Genomic DNA, 19,706 nt, shown 5'->3' with positions numbered 1-19,706 from the left:
CCTGTTATAGATTATCATTCATGGCGTTGCCAATAACGTGCTTCACATCCATACGTCTCCAAGGCTTAAAACGATTTTCTGCCACGAGCATGTTGACAATTAAACGGGGGCATTAATTAATCAATAGCTTTTGCTATATTTAGCCTCAAAATAAGAGGGCAATCAGGGTAATATGAGGGAGTGAGCGGTGTAGTCATGAGTTGGTCGGTCGGTGGGGTGGTGTTCTTGTTTTTTTTTTGCACAGGTGCTTGTTGTGGCCTGTGCCACTGGAAGCCCCTGGCTTTGTGCTCATAGAGCTGTGGATAACTGAACGTTTGTGCTGTCGGGAGAGCTGGGATAAAGTAAAACAATGCAGCCGCTGCTGGTTTGGCTCTTCTTTTTCTGTGCTCGTTCAGTTCACCCAAAGCCCACGGCGATAACATCAACGTGTCCCGTGTGTCTTTGTTTGTGTGAGCAGAACCTGCATGTGAACGTTCCCAAAAAAAAACGATTTCATTATGTTTATCTTGTCAATGATTTAGTTGAATTCCATGTTTTCTGTGGCTACTTTTCATACAACAATGTAAGCAGTCAGTTAAATATGAACTTGAAGATATAGTATGCGACATTTGTTGATTACTCTGTTAATTTTATTAATGCTTAATTGATTACGATGTATTTGTTTCGTTCACAGACCAAAATTATCCAATTTGTATTAAGTCTTTGTTATATGGGGCAAAAAAACAGAAAATATTTGATATTTAAGAAGCTGACATTCAGTGGATTATCAGAATCATGAGTAGTACCAAAACATTTCCAACATTCTTTAAATCCATAAAAATACACATTTATTACTTTTTATACATTTTAGGTCGTCTATTAATGACATCATCTGCACGTCTCTAGTATAACTTCGGGGGTTAACCACCTATGAAACATCTTCATCAGTCTTCAAATGAGCTCTTTTATTATTGTTTTGATTGAGCGACGCCTCGCTGCAGAAATGACATACCGAGTATATAAAAACATTTACTTTCAAAGGAAATTCATTTGTTTTTTTATCCCCACGCAGTCGAGCTGCACTTTATACAAAGTCAACAAGCACTATTACCTGTCTAATCTGTGAATTGCCCGCATCTACTGTACATCACAATGCATCTAAGCAACTATTCATTTCACCCTGTCTAATGCCGACATTTATGTGTTTCTTGCAAAATGAGGTGAGAGGTTGTTTCGCGCTCAGTGTGCAGTGTAGAGTCTGGGACCGACATAATCAGCTGATACATCCTTTATCTGTAATCACTGTGTCAGTGCCAATTCAGCAGAATGTAAGCAAACCCTCTGCTGCTCCACAATGTGAGGAATCCCCATCTTTAGTAAAGAAGTGAACAGCATCTACTCCAGTAGGGTTGTTCAAATCATTCCCTTGAATACTGGGCCAAAACATAATATCTTCATCAGGCAAAACTTGTGTTTAAGCTTACTAACAATTCGATATCGTACAAAAATGACACATTTAAGAGATGCCACAGTGTTTGCCACAGAGTATTACGGCTCTTTCACTCAGTTCATATTATTTCAGAATAGTAGCTCTGAATTCTGCATGACTTTGACATTTTTGTGAAGAAAAGTAAACGGTTCAAAAAACATTTTTACATAACCAGCCCAGATATTAATGCCAGTGGACCAGTTTTGACCCACGGGCCGCCAGTTGCTGACCACTGCTCTTACTACTTGTGTAAACCAACCATTCACTAGTAAGGTGTTTTATCTATGTTATAACTTTGCAAATACTATTGACAATCAAATGTGTCAGAAGTCAAAACTGTTGAAACAAGTGAGCTTTAATTTTGAGACTTTTTCTCTTTTCCATCCTGAAGACAACAGCCAGTAACTACTTTTTTTTTATTCATTTAAAATGAGAAGAGAAGATTTTATTTTTCATATTTTTCACATTTCTTATACCAGATTAGCTGCATTTCTGACTTTTGTATGACCATAATTGGGAATGATAATTCACAGCCTTGCCAGTTACAGCTTGTGTCGCTCTCCATCCTTCCATCTATCTGACATTAGATGAATGGTTTCCTTCAGGCTTACCTAGTCTTTAATGTCTCCATTTTCTTTGAACCTCTGATCTGTGGAGGCTTAATGATATTTCTCTCGCTAATCTCCCGCTCCGCCCACTGTAATGCTCCATTCACAAAGACTTCTAGGATCGTGTGTCTTAGTATACGCTGTGAATCTCTGTTAATTTTTGTAGGAGTAGCTGTAATGAAAAGCAATTTACTCCAGGGATCAGTAAGATATTTCTGATTCTGATGACAATTACACCTGTACACGCCGTATATATTATTTTTAGTTTATATATATTTATTTTAAGTGAAGAAATGTGGAACGGAAACTAGGCATTTTTGTTTATTGACAGATTTTTCAACATCTTGAAGAAGAAAACCATCACAGTATAATTGGTAGTTGTGAAATGTAAAGGTCAGTGGGAGCATGTGGAGGAGTTAGTGACATTTGTTTGCCTCGCTCAGTTTTGCATCTCCCCTCTCGTGGAGAATATAATAGTTCATTGACTGCAAAGATATTTCTGGGCAGCGCTGGTAAACAGCAGTCACACAGTGACTCATTCTGATATGACAGACACAGAGGAGGAAGTGCGGTGGTTAAGTTCAGTGCAGTGGTGGAGGTGAGACACTGTGATGACAAGAGTTTGGAAGAGACTGAGAGAGTGCTGTTTGGCTGAGTTTAGACTGGACCGGAGCCAAAGTGTTTCACGGCCAAAGTCAGCATGATGGACTCTCGGTGTCCAGGTCACTCTGGGTGAACCCGAGGACTGTAGGACTCGCATTATGCTGAATTATGTCAAAGAGCCAACTCTAGGGCTTATTTTCTTAACTGATTAAGCTGTCGTTTATTGAGTTCTTGTTTGGTCCATTAAAACAAATGTCTTGTTTTGTCCACAAGCCAAAATGATTCAGTTTTAATGTTTTCCTTGTTCCATAAAACAAAGAAACCAGGAAATAATAATATTGAAGGAGCTGAAAAAACTGAAAGCTTGTTAACTTAAGCAAGTCCAATCGCTTAAGTATAGATAACTCCACCTTCATACCCTCCATCCGTTATCAGTGTAATTTCTTTCCATGCCAGATTATACAGTAACGCACAGGCAAAAGCAGTTCTCTCGTCCTCCTAATCTGCACTCTTTCTACCTGTTTCCACTCTTTGAAGCAAAGCAACAGGGGATTCGGGCCATTGTGCTGCATGTTTATGAGTTTTCTGAGTCAATGGCCTATTTTGCTGCACAGTGCAGCAGTGAATCTTTTGAAGCTGCTACTACGGACCACTTGATTGTTTACAGCATCCACGTAGTCTTTAATAAGCTCCAGTTTATGATGCCTCTTTGACCCTTTTACTGTTTTTAGTATCTTGCTTCTATCTATCGACGGTAGCGGTTCATCTGTAATTACCGTTGACCCGTGGCTTGATCTGGTGCTATCTAATAGTCTTCTGGGAAAAGAAGACATATTTACTGTAGATGGAGGCTGATATGAGCTTTAGCCTCCTGTAATCTGCGAATCGCCCAGTTTTCAGTTAACGTCATAGGTCTTATGAATGTCTGAGCATACATTTGAGAACCTTGTTTTCTCTCACAGTTCTATGCAGCAGTATCAGAGGAACAATCTCATGCAGGATGTCTTCTCGTTCACCCAAAGAGGGTCAGATCCCTCTCTGTTCATCAGAGTTATTTCTGGAAAAGCATGGCCAAAGGGGGAGGTGGAGAGCACAATGTTAGATAACTGCTCTCACTGTTTGCAGTGTTTATCCTAAATGTCTTTGGACGCTAAATTTAGCAGATCTGGTCTTTTTGATAATTCAAGGGATTTTTTTGGGAGCCAATGTTATGAAGCAGCATTTTACAGCTTCCCCCTCTCTTGCTCGCTCTCTCCTGCCCTCAGCTGCTCCAGTGCTGAGATTTACAAAAAGGCTGCTGTGAAGAAGGAAGAGAAAATGTGCCGAGTTTGCTGCGTGTCATTTTATACCATAAACTAACATGAACCCTCTTCTTTCATCTAGCTTTCTCCATCTCTGTGTTCTCATCTTTCTTTCCATCTCTCTCTCCCTCCCTCCCTCCCTCTCTCTTCACCTCACACACACACACACACACACACACACAAACTGTATACATGCACACCACATTTGTTACAGGCTCCAAACATGCTTGCCTCATCATTTTATTCTGGAGTGCAAAGCTCTATTTCTGTAGTGAAATAAAGGACAGCAAAGCAGAATAGGAGATGCTCTGCTCCTTGCAGCACAGCTACAGCGTGACACCGCTGCCTTCCCGGTGGATTGTGTGGAGAGTTCTGTGGAAGAGGGACATGGTCTCTGTGGCAGCTGGAAGGACCACCCAGTCACTTTGCTTCCTACCTTTGGGAATCGGCGACATTTGGAAATACCAAAGCTGAAATAACAGTTCGGTGGATGTAACGGATGGTGGAGGACGACTTCAATTGTTGGGTTGATACGCGGAAGATGTGCTGGCGTTCTTGTGGATTTACTTTTGGGTTTTAGTAGACGTAGACGTTGACAATGGACTCTGTGTGCGTGTGGATATTGGCTTTGTTTTTCCCCTTGTTACAATGTCTTTTGGACATTTGAGAAATGACGACAGAGTTATACCTGGTACAGTAACGTTTGGTGTATGCTTTTGTGCTTTTGTGCTGCTGTATGACGAACCGTAACAGCGTCAGTGACTTGACGTACTCACCTTCTCACTGTCTGTTCCTGTCTTCTGTTTTTTCTTCTGCAGTCTGACAGTAATGCCAGTTACCTTCGAGCTGCTCGGGCAGGGAACCTTGAGAAGGTCCTTGACTACCTCAAGTCTGGGGTGGAAATAAACATTTGCAATCAGGTAAGTTTCCTGAGAAAGAAGCTGACGTGTTCATGTGACTGTTCCACTTTCAAAGGGCTTCAATCAAACTGCTGAATCAGCTAAAATGTTGTGAATTTTGTGAAAACTTGATTTGTTTTTAAGATATTTTATGATTTATTAAGCACAATCCGAAATAAAGTCATCATGTTATTGAGTGGATGAGCTGCACTGAACTCGTTGAATGTGTGTTTCCCTCAGAATGGTCTGAACGCTCTTCACCTAGCCTCCAAGGAGGGGCACGTAGAGGTTGTCGCCGAGCTGCTGAAGCTTGGAGCCGCTGTGGACGCAGCCACAAAGGTAAAACTGTATGTGCCGTCACCTACCCGTGACGTTACAGCCGACTATATTTGGCTCCAGTGCAAAACGTACTGTAGCTGCAGTGGTGGATTTAACAGCATGCAGTTACAGTAAGATGACTGCATGTGTGAAGGCTCTTAGGGTTTAATATTAGATCAATATCCGTGGCGGGATCACAACTGGAAAAAACCAGGAGAACTAAACATCAGAATCAAAGCAAAATTAGTTCAGTATCATTTAACAACAGAATGTATTAATTTTTTTGTAGAAAACCACAGAAGATTAGTGTTTTATTAAGCAATAAAACGTACTTTATTCAAAAGTTAATAAACATGCTACATCTCCTCAAACTTAAAAGATTCAAGGCAGTCGGTTTCCTCAGACAGTTTGAGTTGAGCTAACCCATCAGCTTTTACAGTGTTCAGTGTGATTCTGTGTGTTGTAGTACATCAGGGCTTGTGGTCTCCTCCTCTGAAGCGTCTTTTACTCAGACGTTAGGAGCAGAACAGATGGAAAACAGGTGAAAACATTAGCCAGATTTGTGCCCAGAGGGTTTTTACTCCCTCTTTATCAGTGTCTCTGCCACAGGGCCACAAAGCACAATAAAATATTCAAGATCTCCCCAATTAAATTCTTTATTGTGACCCCAAGGGAGTTTAAGGATTAGTTTGAGATTAGAGACCCCCAAAATGCATTTAGGGAAACACTACTATTGATGATGCCTGGTAACATTTACACTGTGTGTTGGCTTTTTCATGCTCAAAGTTATTGTGTATCCAGTCCCACCCCCTCTTACATTGTGCTGCAGCTGTTAGGGGTGAATTAAACACGCAGCTCTGTCCTCGTTTCATTAGCTGGTTAGCAAATCTACCATCAATTCCTCAAGCTTTCAGTGTTTCTCTGTGTTTTTACTGTGGTGCATCACATTTGTGATTTGTGACGACTGTAGGACTGTGTGAACAGCTCATGTCATGACTGACTCGGAGGAATTATAACCTTCACTAAACGCTGGTTACGAGCGGCGTAACTCAAAAAATATGGGACATGTCCGACCACTTCTCACATAGATCCAGATTCTTTTAAAATAAGTCTTATCACTTGCGAGACAGCGAAGTGTACAGACACTGGAGAACTGAGTAGACTTGTTGGAGGTTTGTGTTCTCCAAGTGTTTTCTTTATTATTTAGATGCAGCACCCCCTTTCACGTTCCTAAATATAGCAAATATAAATAATTAATCAGGCGTTAGTTGCTCTGAGCAGATATCGCTGTGCAAGAGTGGATATTGGTCGTCCGTCATTGTCTCCGAGTGTCACATATCTTGTATAATTCAGAGCTATTGCACTGGATTGCACTATATTGCGCTGCTATTGTGTGGTGATCTGCCTCTGCCTCAGCAGGCATGACATTGTGTAATCTATGATAAATTTGTCAAATGATCACTATTGAGCAGTGTGAGACCCTGCGTGAGGTTGTACTGCGGTGGCCCCCGCGACCCTCGTGTGGAGGATAAAGCGGCAGACAGTGAATGACTGAACTGAGCTACAGCACCTAGAGGTTTGACTCTGTCTGCCCAAAGACCTGCACAGATCCTGCAGGAAGCCTGCTGCTATCCTGTCCTGTCGTTATTTATGGCAGAGGCTCAGTGAGAGCTCATCTTGTGTGGGATGGAGGGCATTGGAAGTGACACATAGTTGGCAGCGCAGGCAGGAACATGCCAGCGCTGGTATGCGCGCGGTACCCAAAGTGAGGTCGGCGTGAGGGGACTCACATGGATAGTGATGTGGATATATACAAACTACTGTCGCGCACACACACACAAGCAATGTGCCGAGACAGGTGGGACAGAGCTTAACACATGTCCCTGTGGTTGTTCCATATAATCCAGAAAGGAAACACTGCTCTGCACATAGCCTCGCTGGCTGGCCAAACGGAAGTCGTCAAAGAGCTGGTCACTAATGGAGCCAATGTCAACGCACAGTCTCAGGTGGGTTATTACACTCTCAACATGCAGACTCACGTACACAGTACATGTCAAAATGATAGTTAATACAGCAAAAAAAAGAAAGAAAGAATGCATGCAGAAGTGCATTTGCCCTGCTGCTGATTCACACACGTGTTTGGAAGATACTGTTTCATGAAGTCAATGACATTGAGGGAATCACTCCTTACTGACAGAGACTGGAATGAAGCCAAGTAGGCCTCAGCCTCTCAGGGAAGAACTGCTGCTCTTGCACGTTACTTTTAACTCTTTCAGGTGAAGGTGAAAGGAAATATTTTCTCTCTCTCTCTTGCTGTTGTCTAAAACATCAATACATCCGGAAATAACGTGCACGATCAACACATTTGTGGTAAACTTAAACACTGTGTTTGTCAAAAGCTTATTATTGTGCAGTTACATATAACATTATGTCTGATTCTTATTCACATTGACCTTCTCTGAGGGTATACTTTACTACATGCATCTACACTCTGCCTTACATGTAGAATAGAGGGAAAAGCTTACAGTGTAGAATAAATCAAGCAACATATAAAGTTCCAGCAAAGCTTGTCAGTTCAAACATGGTCAAGATACAAGATTTCGATTTGCCATTTTTGAAAATTTTATTGTACAGGCTTTTAGAGTCCGCGCTATAAAATGTGGTTAAATATAGTAGTATTAATTCTGTCAGTGTATGAACTGTAACCCGCAGCCCCGAGAACGCTACCTATCAAGATTCAGGGTAACTACACCGTGCACGTGTAAAGTACAGTTGCAGGTGTTGCAGCATTTGTAAGAGAGATATTGCACACATTTATTGCACTTGTTCTGATCTTGTATGGAAAGCGTAGTAGACGTGAGCATGTCGTCTTCGATGATTAATGAAGGTGTTGATGTTTTGTGCAGAATGGCTTCACTCCTCTGTACATGGCAGCTCAGGAGAATCACCTGGAGGTGGTTCGGTACCTTCTGGAGAACAGCGCCAGCCAGAGTATGGCCACTGAGGTACTGTAATGTGTATGTGTGTGTGCGTGTAGTGTTATGCATTGTCTCTGCTTCAGTCATGTGTGTTCTTTACATCTGTTGTACTAACCACCTTCATCTCCTCTCCTCCTCCTCTGTTTCCTTCCCTTCGTTCTGTGTCTCCCTGTCTCTGTCCCGTCTTCACTTCTCTCGCTCGTCCTTTACGACTCATTCGTACTCCACCTCTCCGTCTTTTAATCCCCGCCCCTCTCCTCTGCCTGCCTCTTCCCCTCCTCCTCCCCCTCCCACCTCTCCCGATCTCCTTCACGAGGGACTAGGCAGAGCTTCATTGATTGGTAGTGTATGGTGGTGGAGGCAGAGTGACCTTGAGTGGGTCACACATGAGGTTCCGCTTCACCCGCTGCTGCCGCCGCCGCCGCCGCTACTACTCTCATACATTTGCTTCAGCTTGTGGATCCCGTACTTACACATAATCACCCGTCACCGCACATGAGCACACGCCAGCATGTGCACGTATGGAGGCAAACAGCTGATGGGGCTAATGATATACCCACGCTCGTGTATAGTCCGCTGGTTTACATTTACAGGCTGAATAGCAGAACGGGGGGTGGGGGGTGCCCTTGAGGACGGACATGCATATACTTACAGAAAAATGTTTTTGTACACACACACACATTTAGCACATAAACAATACTTATATGTGCTTATACACATATTCTGAAATATCCAATTTGACACACGATTATAACAGGGAGCTTGCAGTTATGTTAATTATGCATCACACGGGGAATGTGTGTGTGTGGGAGATACATTAAAACCTTTTTCCACCACGTCCTCTCATTATGTAACTCACATCAGTGTCCTATATGCAGAGAGGATTGTAAATCTCCATTATTTTTGAAACATGGGGTTTTAACTCCAAAGTTTTCTCATAATCAGGAGATAAACCTTGACTTGTTTGAAGATGGCACACACAACTGTTACTCCTTTTCACACCTATTTAAATGTACAGTCGGCAGGAATGTTTTGGTGATGCTGAGCAATGATTGCATGTTAACCTTCCAGCATAATGTAAATAAAGTAACCTGAGAGAGAACATGACACTTTTTAGAGCCTTTGCAATTTCAGGTCCACCATGAGAGGCTTTGACTTATCACAAAGTAGTTCATAGAGAGGGACAGAGCACTCATATTGGCTGTTCCATTACTACTGTGCAAGTCCCTTTGGTGGACAGAGTCTAAATGCTATGCTTTCCAACTTTGTAGCAGCAGTTTGAGGAAGACCCTTTTCTATTCCAACATGATTGTGCCTAGTGCTCAAAGCAAGGGCTATAAAGACATGGTTTTCTTCCCATAGAAACACTTCAAAACCTTGAGGAAAGTCTTCCATGAGGAGTGGAAGTTGTTAGTGTAACGGTCAGGTGTCCCAATATTTTTGTCCATATAGTGTGTGAAAGAGTGTGACTGTCTGTAAATTAACAACTTAATGAAACACAAACTTCGACAATCAACTGTTTTTCTAGCGATCCTTTCCACTGCAGCTTTTACTTTTTAAGCAATAACTAACAAAACCTATTTTCAGCCAGTTCTCCTGACAAAGCACTACTCGTACAATATACAGATGATTTATATCTTCAACCACTGGATCATAACACCTGCATTACTTTAATGCCTTGCTCTTACACTTCATATAATGTTGAGTCACCATCTTTTTTTCTTAATCTGCTACTAAACCTGCTCATATTATATGATACATCCAGTCACATCCAACATCCCATATCAGCTCCATAACCAGTGATGCGCCACAGCTCCCCTCCAGCGTCAGTGACTCGCCTCTGCTTTCCTTTCACATGCAGGACGGCTTCACCCCTCTCGCCGTCGCTCTCCAGCAGGGCCATGACCAGGTGGTCTCCCTGCTCCTGGAGAACGATACAAAGGGCAAGGTGCGCCTGCCTGCCCTGCACATCGCCGCCCGCAAGGATGACACCAAGGCCGCGGCCCTGCTCCTGCAGAACGACCACAACGCGGACGTTGAGTCGAAGGTGAGTGGCGACGGTGGCGCATGTCTCGGCTCGAGGATCTTCCAGTTGTTTGTTTTGTTTTTTATCTCTTCAAATCTTTGTTTATTTAATACTTTGGTTTTCTGTGTCTATTTTAATCTCTTTTCTTGGTTAAATTTGTGTTTGATGGTCTTTTTGGCAGAGAGGGGAAAGGAGCAGAAGTACAGTTTGATTCAAGTTTGTATATACAGTAAAAAAAAAAAAACACTCATTCCTTAAAGGACAGTGTGTAAAATAACCTCACCCGTCCCTTCCCATGTGTGTTGGAGAACCTATGTAGCCTTCCGTTACCATCAAATCACAAAATATGTGTAGTTTGTCCATTGTGGGCTAATAATGGTCTCCATAGAAAATTAAGGCTCCATAAAAATTGAGTATGACCCAAATTTTACCCACTAGACCTTTAACAGTATGGTAATTGCCTCTGAAATGATTTTTGTGTTCAGCTTCTTTTATTGCCACAGACTCTGTACTGAGCTCCTTCTCCTCCTCTCTGCTCCTCCTCTTTGTGTCAGTGGAGGCTCTTCTCTTCTCTGTTTTGTTTTGTTTTTGCTCACTAACTGCCCGTTCTCTCCTCTCTTGGCTGACTTTGTAGATGATGGTGAATAGAACAACAGAGGTACACCTCAATACTGTACGTTATGTAGTCTCTCATCGCAGTTCATTAAAAAAGCCCGGGGGTAAAAAAAAAAACAGTGTCCCTGACTTGATCCAGTAATGTTTCTGCTGCCCCCTCTTCACACTTCCCCCCCTTTTTCCATTTGAACTCATCTTCCGACTCGTCACTGCTTCATTCATTTAGTGAATAATCTTTAGTGATGTAGAAAGTCAGAGTAGTGCATGTTACACTAATAATATTGATTTAGTTACTCCTGAGGCTGGAGGCTCGGGGTATCAAGGTTTTTCTTGATTCTAATGGTTTCATGGTGTCCAAAGCTTAAAGCTTAGGCTGTTATTTTCGTTTTTTTGGCAAAACCCTTGTGACTGTTGACAAAATGTTCCAATGTGTCCTGACACAGCCTGTCCATGAAACCGATTAAACAGTATGATAACCAGTGTTGGCATGGAAAGTGGTTATCATGCACTGAAAAAAAAGCAGCGGTTTGTCCAGTACTTGCATGGCAACCAAATCCCCCAATTAAGCTGTAAAGGAGCCCAGCCTTCCAGCGAACAAATAGCCAGTCTGAGTTTACTACTCGACCCCCTCTGTGATTTTAGTGCCTTCCAATGCTGAATCCTTGCACCTCGAGCATTTTTGCATGGGACCAAAAGCAACAAGCTACTGCAACACCGCTTCCATGGCAACGAGGAGCCTTTTGTCACACTAATGCAATGGTGCCGCCTTCTGGGTGTGACTGTTTGGGCTGGCAATAATTCTAGCTTTGGCGTAGCCGCCAGTTATCTGGCTTTGTTTAAATGAGGCATGTGCAATGTGGTAAACAAGTCTGCATTAGACACCGATTTTATGAAGGAAAACAAGAGATCAAGTGCTGTATGTTCCTTTGGCCTTTTTTGTGTGAAATGTAAATATAGTTTACCTCTTGACACTGATCTGGTTGCACTTGTACAAATCCATTTGAGTAGATATTATGGACGCTCAATTTGCAGCAGATAATTTGCGTTAGGGTCTCAAGAGATTAAAATGCTTTACTATGAGACTCCCTCACAGATTCTTTCCACTGTCCTTTTGTTGTTTTGGCAGCTGTTGCTCACTAATCCAGGGGTTTTTGACAGGAAGTGACTCTTGATTAAGACGTCTACATATGGACATCAGGTTCATTTGCAGGGCAGTGTTTGTACATGTTGAATGTTGTGATTGTATAGTAATAGCCATAAATAACATCTAAGTTGTGTACGTTTTATTGTACGTTACCCTTTGGGCTACTTAATCCAAGTGTACTTGTCTCAGTGTTACTGTGTAAAGTAGAGTCACAAAAGCATATAGAGGCTCACACAGTATACTGACACTAAAAGTTGTCAGTATACCACTGGGCCCATGTGTGATGCTTCAGCACGAAGACTTTTTCTGCCACTGTGAGAGAAAAGTCAGGTGTTAGTGTAACAGTGTGTAGTGTAACGTGTCCCTGTCTGATGGAGTGTGACTGAATGCCAACCACAGGCCTTTGAGAGCCACTGTTGAAGCTAAAGGTCTCAAATGAGCTGATAAACTGTACATGAGTGTTTCATAGTTTGTAATATGATGTGTGTGTGTGTGTTGTGCGGCTCTTCTTAACCTTCAGAGCGGTTTCACCCCCCTGCACATCGCGGCTCACTATGGCAACATCAATGTGGCCACGTTATTGCTGAACCGAGGAGCTGCAGTGGACTTCATGGCTCGGGTGAGTTTATTCTGCCCTCTGCTGTTTGGGAGGTGTACTAACAAGAAGAAAGGGGGAAAATAGTGAAATATCTCATATGTTGAAAAAAAAACCTGCACCTGATCTGCTGTATGTGATGAATTAATACAATTCAATAATAGTCTTTAAATGGGTAAAGATAATATTTGCCTATTACATTTGATTTGATTGCTGACATTTCTTCTTCTCATTTGCTCAGAATGACATCACACCACTTCATGTGGCATCGAAAAGGGGCAACAGCAACATGGTCAAGCTGCTTCTGGACAGAGGGTCCAAAATTGATGCAAAGACCAAGGTGAGACATGAGTGCCGACTAAATTTTGTGTATTCCGCACATACTGAATGTGAAAGTGGCTCCTACTCCCACCTATGTATCCATAGGCGTCTGTAAAATGTAAACTTTGTGGTGAGAAGTGCTGTTTACAGTATATATTTTGTGCAAAGAGACAAATCTCATTGTATGCCATGTTGGCCAGTTAATATCTAATTAATAAGGGTATAAGAGGCAGTGTGGAAGCCCTGTGTAATTTGTTTTAAACTAAACTTATTCAACTTTAAAGGCAGTGACTGAGATTTGAATTTTCCCATCAATTTACTTTTCCAGGATGGCCTGACACCTCTTCACTGTGGGGCGAGGAGCGGACACGAGCAGGTGGTAGAAATTCTACTCGACCGAGGAGCACCTATCCTATCCAAGACCAAGGTAGCTACTGGGATGGTCAATTTCAGGATGTACTGTTTAAATCAGAATAGGAAAAGGACAGGTCACAGACCTTCACGTCAAAACAGGATAAACATTGTTAATAACACTGTAATAGAGACGGTTTTCCTTGATTTGCTAACCATCCAGAGCCATTTGAAGTTGTGATATAATCAGATAGCTGGTCAGTTGTTGTTGTTGCTGTAGTGTTGCCGCAGTGTCTCCATAACGTGTGTGCGTCGACTGCTCCAGAACAGCCTGTCTCCGCTGCGTAGCCCCACAGTTTGACCACGCAGGACGACCAGTGTAACAAAATAGTTGACATTGTTGTAATGACCTCGTTATAACAATGCTCCTCCTGTAACCCTCCTCAACAACTTCCTTCACAGTCTGTCTGTGCAGCACACGGCCACGCCCCTAACTGACCGTGTCTGTCTGTCCATCTATGTGTCCGTCTGCGTGTGTGTGTGTCTCTCCGTCTCTCTTTCTTTCCCTCTTCCCTCCACCTGTAGAACGGTCTGTCACCGCTCCACATGGCCACTCAGGGCGACCACCTGAACTGTGTCCAGCTGCTACTCCAGCATGACGTCCCGGTGGACGACGTCACCAACGACTACCTTACGGCACTGCACGTCGCTGCCCACTGCGGTCACTACAAGGTGGCAAAGCTCATCGTGGACAAGAAGGCCAACCCAAATGCCAAGGCCTTGGTAGGGACGAAAAGGATAACTGGACAAATACTCAAATCATGTCAACTCTCACCCAAAAGATATTTTTTATTTGATTGTTGAGGACAGAGTTTGAATTTACTGATGTGCTGTGTTTGGGTCCAGATAAACTGCCAGTCTTGAATATTTCTGATTTTCCTATAATGTTATAATGTGATAGGAGAGTTTTCACTGTGGCCAGAGGGAAGAGAAGCAGAGAATTGATGAAATGAGGTAGAAAGCTTCAATTCTGAAGTCTAGACTTATTGTGACTAACACAAAAGCATACGAAGAAGGATGCAAGGGAGAAGAATACTTTTGAGAGCAAAACTTCTCCTCATTTTTTTGTACCTAAGTAATTTCCTAAAGATTTTCTCTTTTTGTGTCTGTGTGTGCAGAATGGTTTCACTCCACTTCACATCGCCTGCAAGAAGAACCGAGTCAAAGTGATGGAGTTGTTGCTCAAACATGGAGCATCTATCCAGGCTGTTACTGAGGTACTGTACCACGCCAGACACGACCCCATTTACTCTGCTCTGCTCCATCATCTCTGCAAGAAGGGGTTCCTTCAAACTGTGCTGTTTAATATTCACTCTGGCTTTTCTTTGTATGGGATTTGTTTGACAGAAATTAAGTCACCTTAATTTTGACAAATGTAATAAAACATGGAATAAGAACATTTGAAAAGCCACGTTAAAAAAGTCTCCACTAATCAAGTCCCAACCACTAGAACAACACTTGAATAATATATCTAATACATCAACAATTAAATAAATAATTCCATTGTGCAATGGCTGCTGGAACAAAGCTAGTATTACTTATTGTGATGATCTAATCTGTTTCCCTCTAGTCTGGTCTCACACCCATCCATGTGGCTGCCTTCATGGGCCATGAGAACATTGTTCATGCACTGACGCACCACGGAGCATCACCCAACACCACAAACGTGGTGAGTAGATCATTTACTCAAGCACTTGTATAGATCAAGTACTTATATGTTTCTGTTCAGAGTTCAACCCTTGTCTCGCTCCACATTGTTGCATTTTTTTTTTATCCCTTCCAGCGAGGAGAGACAGCTCTCCACATGGCAGCCAGGGCAGGGCAAGCAGACGTCGTCCAGTACCTGCTTAAGAACGGAGCAAAGGTGGAAACCAAGTCCAAGGTTAGAGCACTGAAGCTGACCAGTCACTCTGTCGAGGTAGAAAAAAAATAAAACACTGGGCCAAAAGTCACTTGTTTCCTTCTGTGCAGGATGATCAGACAGCGTTGCACATCTCAAGTCGACTGGGGAAAGTCGAGATCGTCCAGCAGCTGCTGCAGTGCGGCGCCTCTGCCAACGCTGCCACCACCTCAGGCTACACCCCACTTCACCTGGCTGCCCGCGAAGGACACCACGATGTTGCTGCCATGCTGCTCGATAACGGAGCCTCACTCGCTGCCTCAACTAAGGCAAGTCTATAATGATGGAAATGAATTGTTTTGAAAGGCGTCACATACACCATACACTGATCTGGAGAATTAACTGCCATTTGTCTCCACTAGTGGGCAGCAGTCTGTTGCTCTGTGGTGCTCGTCTTATCATGTTTGTTATTCAGTGTTTGTAGCTCTTGTCGCTATTAAAACCTTCACAGTCTCCACTTATTTAGACTCACAGCCTGGTCCACAACTAATTAAGTTTATTTCACAGTGTTCACACTCAGGTCAGGGATAGCATTAATGGTGGCACACACAGTAATTTAAGCCACTTACCTTTATCTCGGGAGGGTTTTGTTTCATCTGCACAGTCAACTGTGGACGGATATTGTCAATTGTTTCCATTTAATTGCACAGATCAGATCAAGGTAAAAGAAAAAGAAGAAAAAAAGAGTTATATAGTGTCGACTTTATTGAATTGGTTTCTGCACATGAGTGATATGTTGCTGGAGGCTGTCTTTCAAGGTGTCCTCTGTCAATGAGGGAGACTAATGAAGGGTAAACCGTTTGCTCACTCTCGCTCTCTCTGGGACATCACTTGAGTCAAGATAATGATGTCATAACCTGGAAAAACAGGAAATTGGCAAATAAGAACTACAACTATTGATTATTTTATTCCTTCAGCCAGAACAGCCAAAGAACTGACTGTAAGCAGTGGCAGAAAATGAGGTCAAGTGTTTCAGAGCATGCAAATAAGAGTCCCACATTCCTCAAATACGACCTACGGTCTTTAAATATCTTCACACACACACCGGAACGGAAGCCAAGACTAACATGAACATTGTACGGCAGCAATTTATAGTTCCAAAAAGCCTAAAACAATCATACTCATATGTCCATGTGTTACAAGTAAAGAAGTAATGCAGTAAGTAAGTATTAAGGTGTCATAAAATGGAAATGTAGTAAATTAAGTGAAATAAATAAGGTGTAAGGTGTAAAGACCAAGTTTGCCTTGTCGTAATAATTCAAATATGTGAGAAAATCTCTCTCATCTTCCCATTATCTCTCGTGTTGATCATTTTATTTTGTTGTTCCGTGTCAAACAGAAAGGGTTCAGTCCACTGCATGTGGCAGCAAAGTACGGCAAGATGGAGGTGGCCAGTCTGCTCCTGCAGAAGAGAGCTGCTCCTGATGCTGCTGGAAAGGTGAGATCTTCTTCTTCTTCTTTAAAAAACAAAAAAAAACAAAAAAGAAAAGTGGAGAGGTCTGGTGTACAACACACTTTAGGGAGTGAGTGACCTACATAGAAGGATGTTTTCAGATGAGATACGACTGGAAAAACATGAGCTGTCTGAGGTGGGGAGAAATAGGTGTAAGGAGATGACACGAAAAGCTACAGGAGTATAAATTAGCAAGGAACTAGCAGTGTGGAGCGTTACATACTATAATTAAACCAAGTGGAAAACATTGACAACTCAATTCATTCATGTGTTTTAGCCAAAGTTTTTTTTTAAAATGAAGGAAATCATGCAGATAACGTCTCTATTTATCATTCAGCAAACCTGTCTCAGACTTGGCCTCCTCCAACCTGTCTCTAAGAGAGGAAATAGAACTATTTCTGACTTTAGTGTTCCAGCCTGCACCTGGACACGGGGGGTTTGGTGTAGTAGCGGGTTGTTAGGAGGAACAGCAGGTTAAAGACTGATCCGAGGACAACACAGTAAACACTTGGTTATCCTGTTGCTAAAAAAACCCTGCTCAGATTTGCTTTTATTGCCGTGATGACATCGTTGCGTGTGTTTGTACATGTTTACATGAAGCTGTGAGCACTCATTTGGATTTAAACTTATCTTTGTTAGGGGTTTATGACCTTGTGAGTATCCTATTGGCTGGTCCTCACAGCTTAAAGGGGCGTTTTGTGGGTTATGACTGAAGTTGGTGTAGGTTAGGATTAGGTGAAGGTTTGGGGTTAGGCATTTTAGTTGTGATGGTTAAGATAAGGGGAAGGGGGCAAGGAATGTATTATGTCTCACTAAGAATGCTGTAGAAGAGTGTGTGTGTTTGTGTTTGTGTGTGTGCCTCCATCTGAGAGCGTTTAACATAATGGCAGTCAGGTATGGTAATTGAGCTTCCACACTGCTTTGTGGTGGTGGTGTCACACCAAAAATCCGTCCCATTGTAATACTGGGTTTTAACTTCAGAGTAAATCCAGACTTTCATCGTACTTCTAATGATACTAATTTTAGACAAAAGACAGGAAGAGACAAAGACTCCTTATTAACTTCCTCTTCCACAATGGAAAAAAAATCCTGAACATCATAACAGATCATGAGATTTTTCCAGGATTCTGGTGTTATGTGACAGTTTGGCCCTTTTTGATCATCCTGAATTCTGACTCAGTCCTAGCTGAGTCCGTGAGATATGAGATATGAAACTTCTCTGTGGGTCCACAGTTGCATTTGGGTCTAATTTTCCCCCAAAAAATAGAAAAACAATGCAGCGAGTGAGATAATATATGTAGAACTTCCTAGCAGGCAAAGCTATTTATCTTTCATTCTATTTATCTGTTCATTGTTGTAATTGGTATTAAAGCACCGTTGCCTTTAAAGTGCCTTTAAGGTGCATTGTCAAAGCCATGTTTCGTTATATATTGCCTTTGTATGCGCCTCTGTAAATCTATCTATCATCAGAACCTGTACGACTTGTCGGTTTTACAAGCTAACTTCAAACTAATAACTGTCTAACTACTAACTGACTGCTGCTTAACTGTCTATGTGGAATAAACCTTCAGAAAGACAGTCGAGTTGTGCCCGCCGTACTTGTTCTGGTTACCCTTTCCAGAAGGGAGTATTGAGCTGAAGGATCAGCCAGCAGAAATCTGGACAATATATTTAGAAGACTATGGTTGTGTGACATCAATTTTGGTCTTTTTCTGGTGTGAGTCAGTCAGTGTTACTGGAGAGCAGTGCTCCATTTATTGTGAGAGCTTTTTTAAACAGGGGGAGGATATTGTATTTATTACCTGGAAAGCTAAGTAAAGTTTGGACTCTTTTGATAATGTCATCCTCATTTGGCTTCCTTTTTCTAGATTCCAGCATGAAATTGTGGCTTATAACTACTGTATCTCCTGTATTAAATATCTCCCATCAGTGTGTTTTCCATATTTCTTCACGTGTGTTTAATGAATGATCTTCTAACCCAGTGCTGTGTTGCATGCCTGTGTGTGTGTGTGTTTTAGAGTGGACTAACACCACTGCACGTAGCCGCTCACTACGATAATCAGAGAGTGGCACTGCTGCTGTTGGATCAGGGAGCTTCACCGCACGCTGCTGCTAAGGTATCCACACAAACACACATACAGAAACATGTCCACCTGGTTCATGCTCTCATTGACAGTGTTTTTAATGTCACACATCACATGTGCTTGTGTGCAGATCTAATACCAGTTAATTTTCTCTCATTCCATCTTGTCTAGTCACTGCGAGTGAGCCTGTGTTTTATTTTTTATTGAGCTCAGCAAAGTCTTATTTTTAGCCTAACAAGTTTAGTGGTTTTCAGTCCGCTATGTTCCGTGTTTCTCATTAAATTAAAGCCACATTTTTTTTTTGTTGATATTATTTTACCTTCTTTTTGTCGGACAGGAATACAGTAACATTATTCGCATGCTGTTTCCTTCCACTGAAAACAGGCCGTGTCAAGCAAAACTATCAGCGCCGACTGAGGGAGCGTTTGTGTATGATATATATATATATAGCTGTTATACAGCTGTATATACAGCTGCAGCCAGGGAAAGAACAGGACTGTTGATATTGGCTGTAAAATGTAGGAGGAGACAGAAAGCAAACAGTGGTGGAAACAGGAATACAGTTGGTATTTCCTACCTCCACCATTCCCAATTCATGAAGTTTGACAATGAACTTGGAGAAACTTGGAAATACGTAACTTAAAAGTAAATAACTCCTATGTGGCAATAGAAACACATATATCACCTTTAGGTGGTTCATCGGGGGATAAATAAGATTTAGTTCCCCTTGTGCTCTCTCCGAACAAACAAGGCAGTTTTTTCAGGAAACTATGTACTAGCAGAAACCTTTTTTGGGCACTTCTTTATGCTTCAGTTATAGTCTATGCCCATGGTTCTCAAACTCTGGTACGTGTACCACCAGTGGTAAGAGAGCTTCCTCTGGTGATACTTGGAAGGAAAGTCAGAAATACTGTTCTACGGCATATACCAGGGTATGTGATCGGAGATTAAATTAAATGAAGTAATAATAATTAGAGTCACC

General features: G+C 42.1%; 1 protein-coding gene across 37 annotated transcripts in view; it reads left to right on the top strand.

Moving 5' to 3' along the window:
• Window positions 1–19,706, top strand: part of LOC131473785 (ankyrin-3-like) — a 126,617-nt gene that overhangs the window by 60,843 nt on the left and 46,068 nt on the right. For 33 of the 37 annotated variants that reach the window (XM_058651285.1, XM_058651282.1, XM_058651302.1 and 30 more), the window contains exons 2-16: window positions 4,799–4,900; window positions 5,120–5,218; window positions 7,105–7,203; window positions 8,104–8,202; window positions 10,037–10,222; window positions 12,481–12,579; window positions 12,797–12,895; window positions 13,205–13,303; window positions 13,813–14,010; window positions 14,406–14,504; window positions 14,858–14,956; window positions 15,071–15,169; window positions 15,259–15,456; window positions 16,527–16,625; window positions 18,659–18,757. In XM_058651285.1, coding sequence (XP_058507268.1) covers window positions 4,799–4,900; window positions 5,120–5,218; window positions 7,105–7,203; window positions 8,104–8,202; window positions 10,037–10,222; window positions 12,481–12,579; window positions 12,797–12,895; window positions 13,205–13,303; window positions 13,813–14,010; window positions 14,406–14,504; window positions 14,858–14,956; window positions 15,071–15,169; window positions 15,259–15,456; window positions 16,527–16,625; window positions 18,659–18,757 — 1,773 coding nt within the window. Of the gene's footprint in view, window positions 1–4,353; window positions 4,672–4,798; window positions 4,901–5,119; window positions 5,219–7,104; window positions 7,204–8,103; window positions 8,203–10,036; window positions 10,223–12,480; window positions 12,580–12,796; window positions 12,896–13,204; window positions 13,304–13,812; window positions 14,011–14,405; window positions 14,505–14,857; window positions 14,957–15,070; window positions 15,170–15,258; window positions 15,457–16,526; window positions 16,626–18,658; window positions 18,758–19,706 lie in introns of those variants that run through there. The other 4 variants (XM_058651299.1, XM_058651297.1, XM_058651317.1 and 1 more) reach the window with 2 other exon arrangements.

The sequence above is a fragment of the Solea solea genome, chromosome 15, assembly GCF_958295425.1.
Source record: "Solea solea chromosome 15, fSolSol10.1, whole genome shotgun sequence".
In the NCBI taxonomy this organism is placed as follows: domain Eukaryota; kingdom Metazoa; phylum Chordata; class Actinopteri; order Pleuronectiformes; family Soleidae; genus Solea; species Solea solea.
Note: the sequence above shows the minus strand (reverse complement) of the source record. Positions and strands in the feature narration are given on the sequence as shown.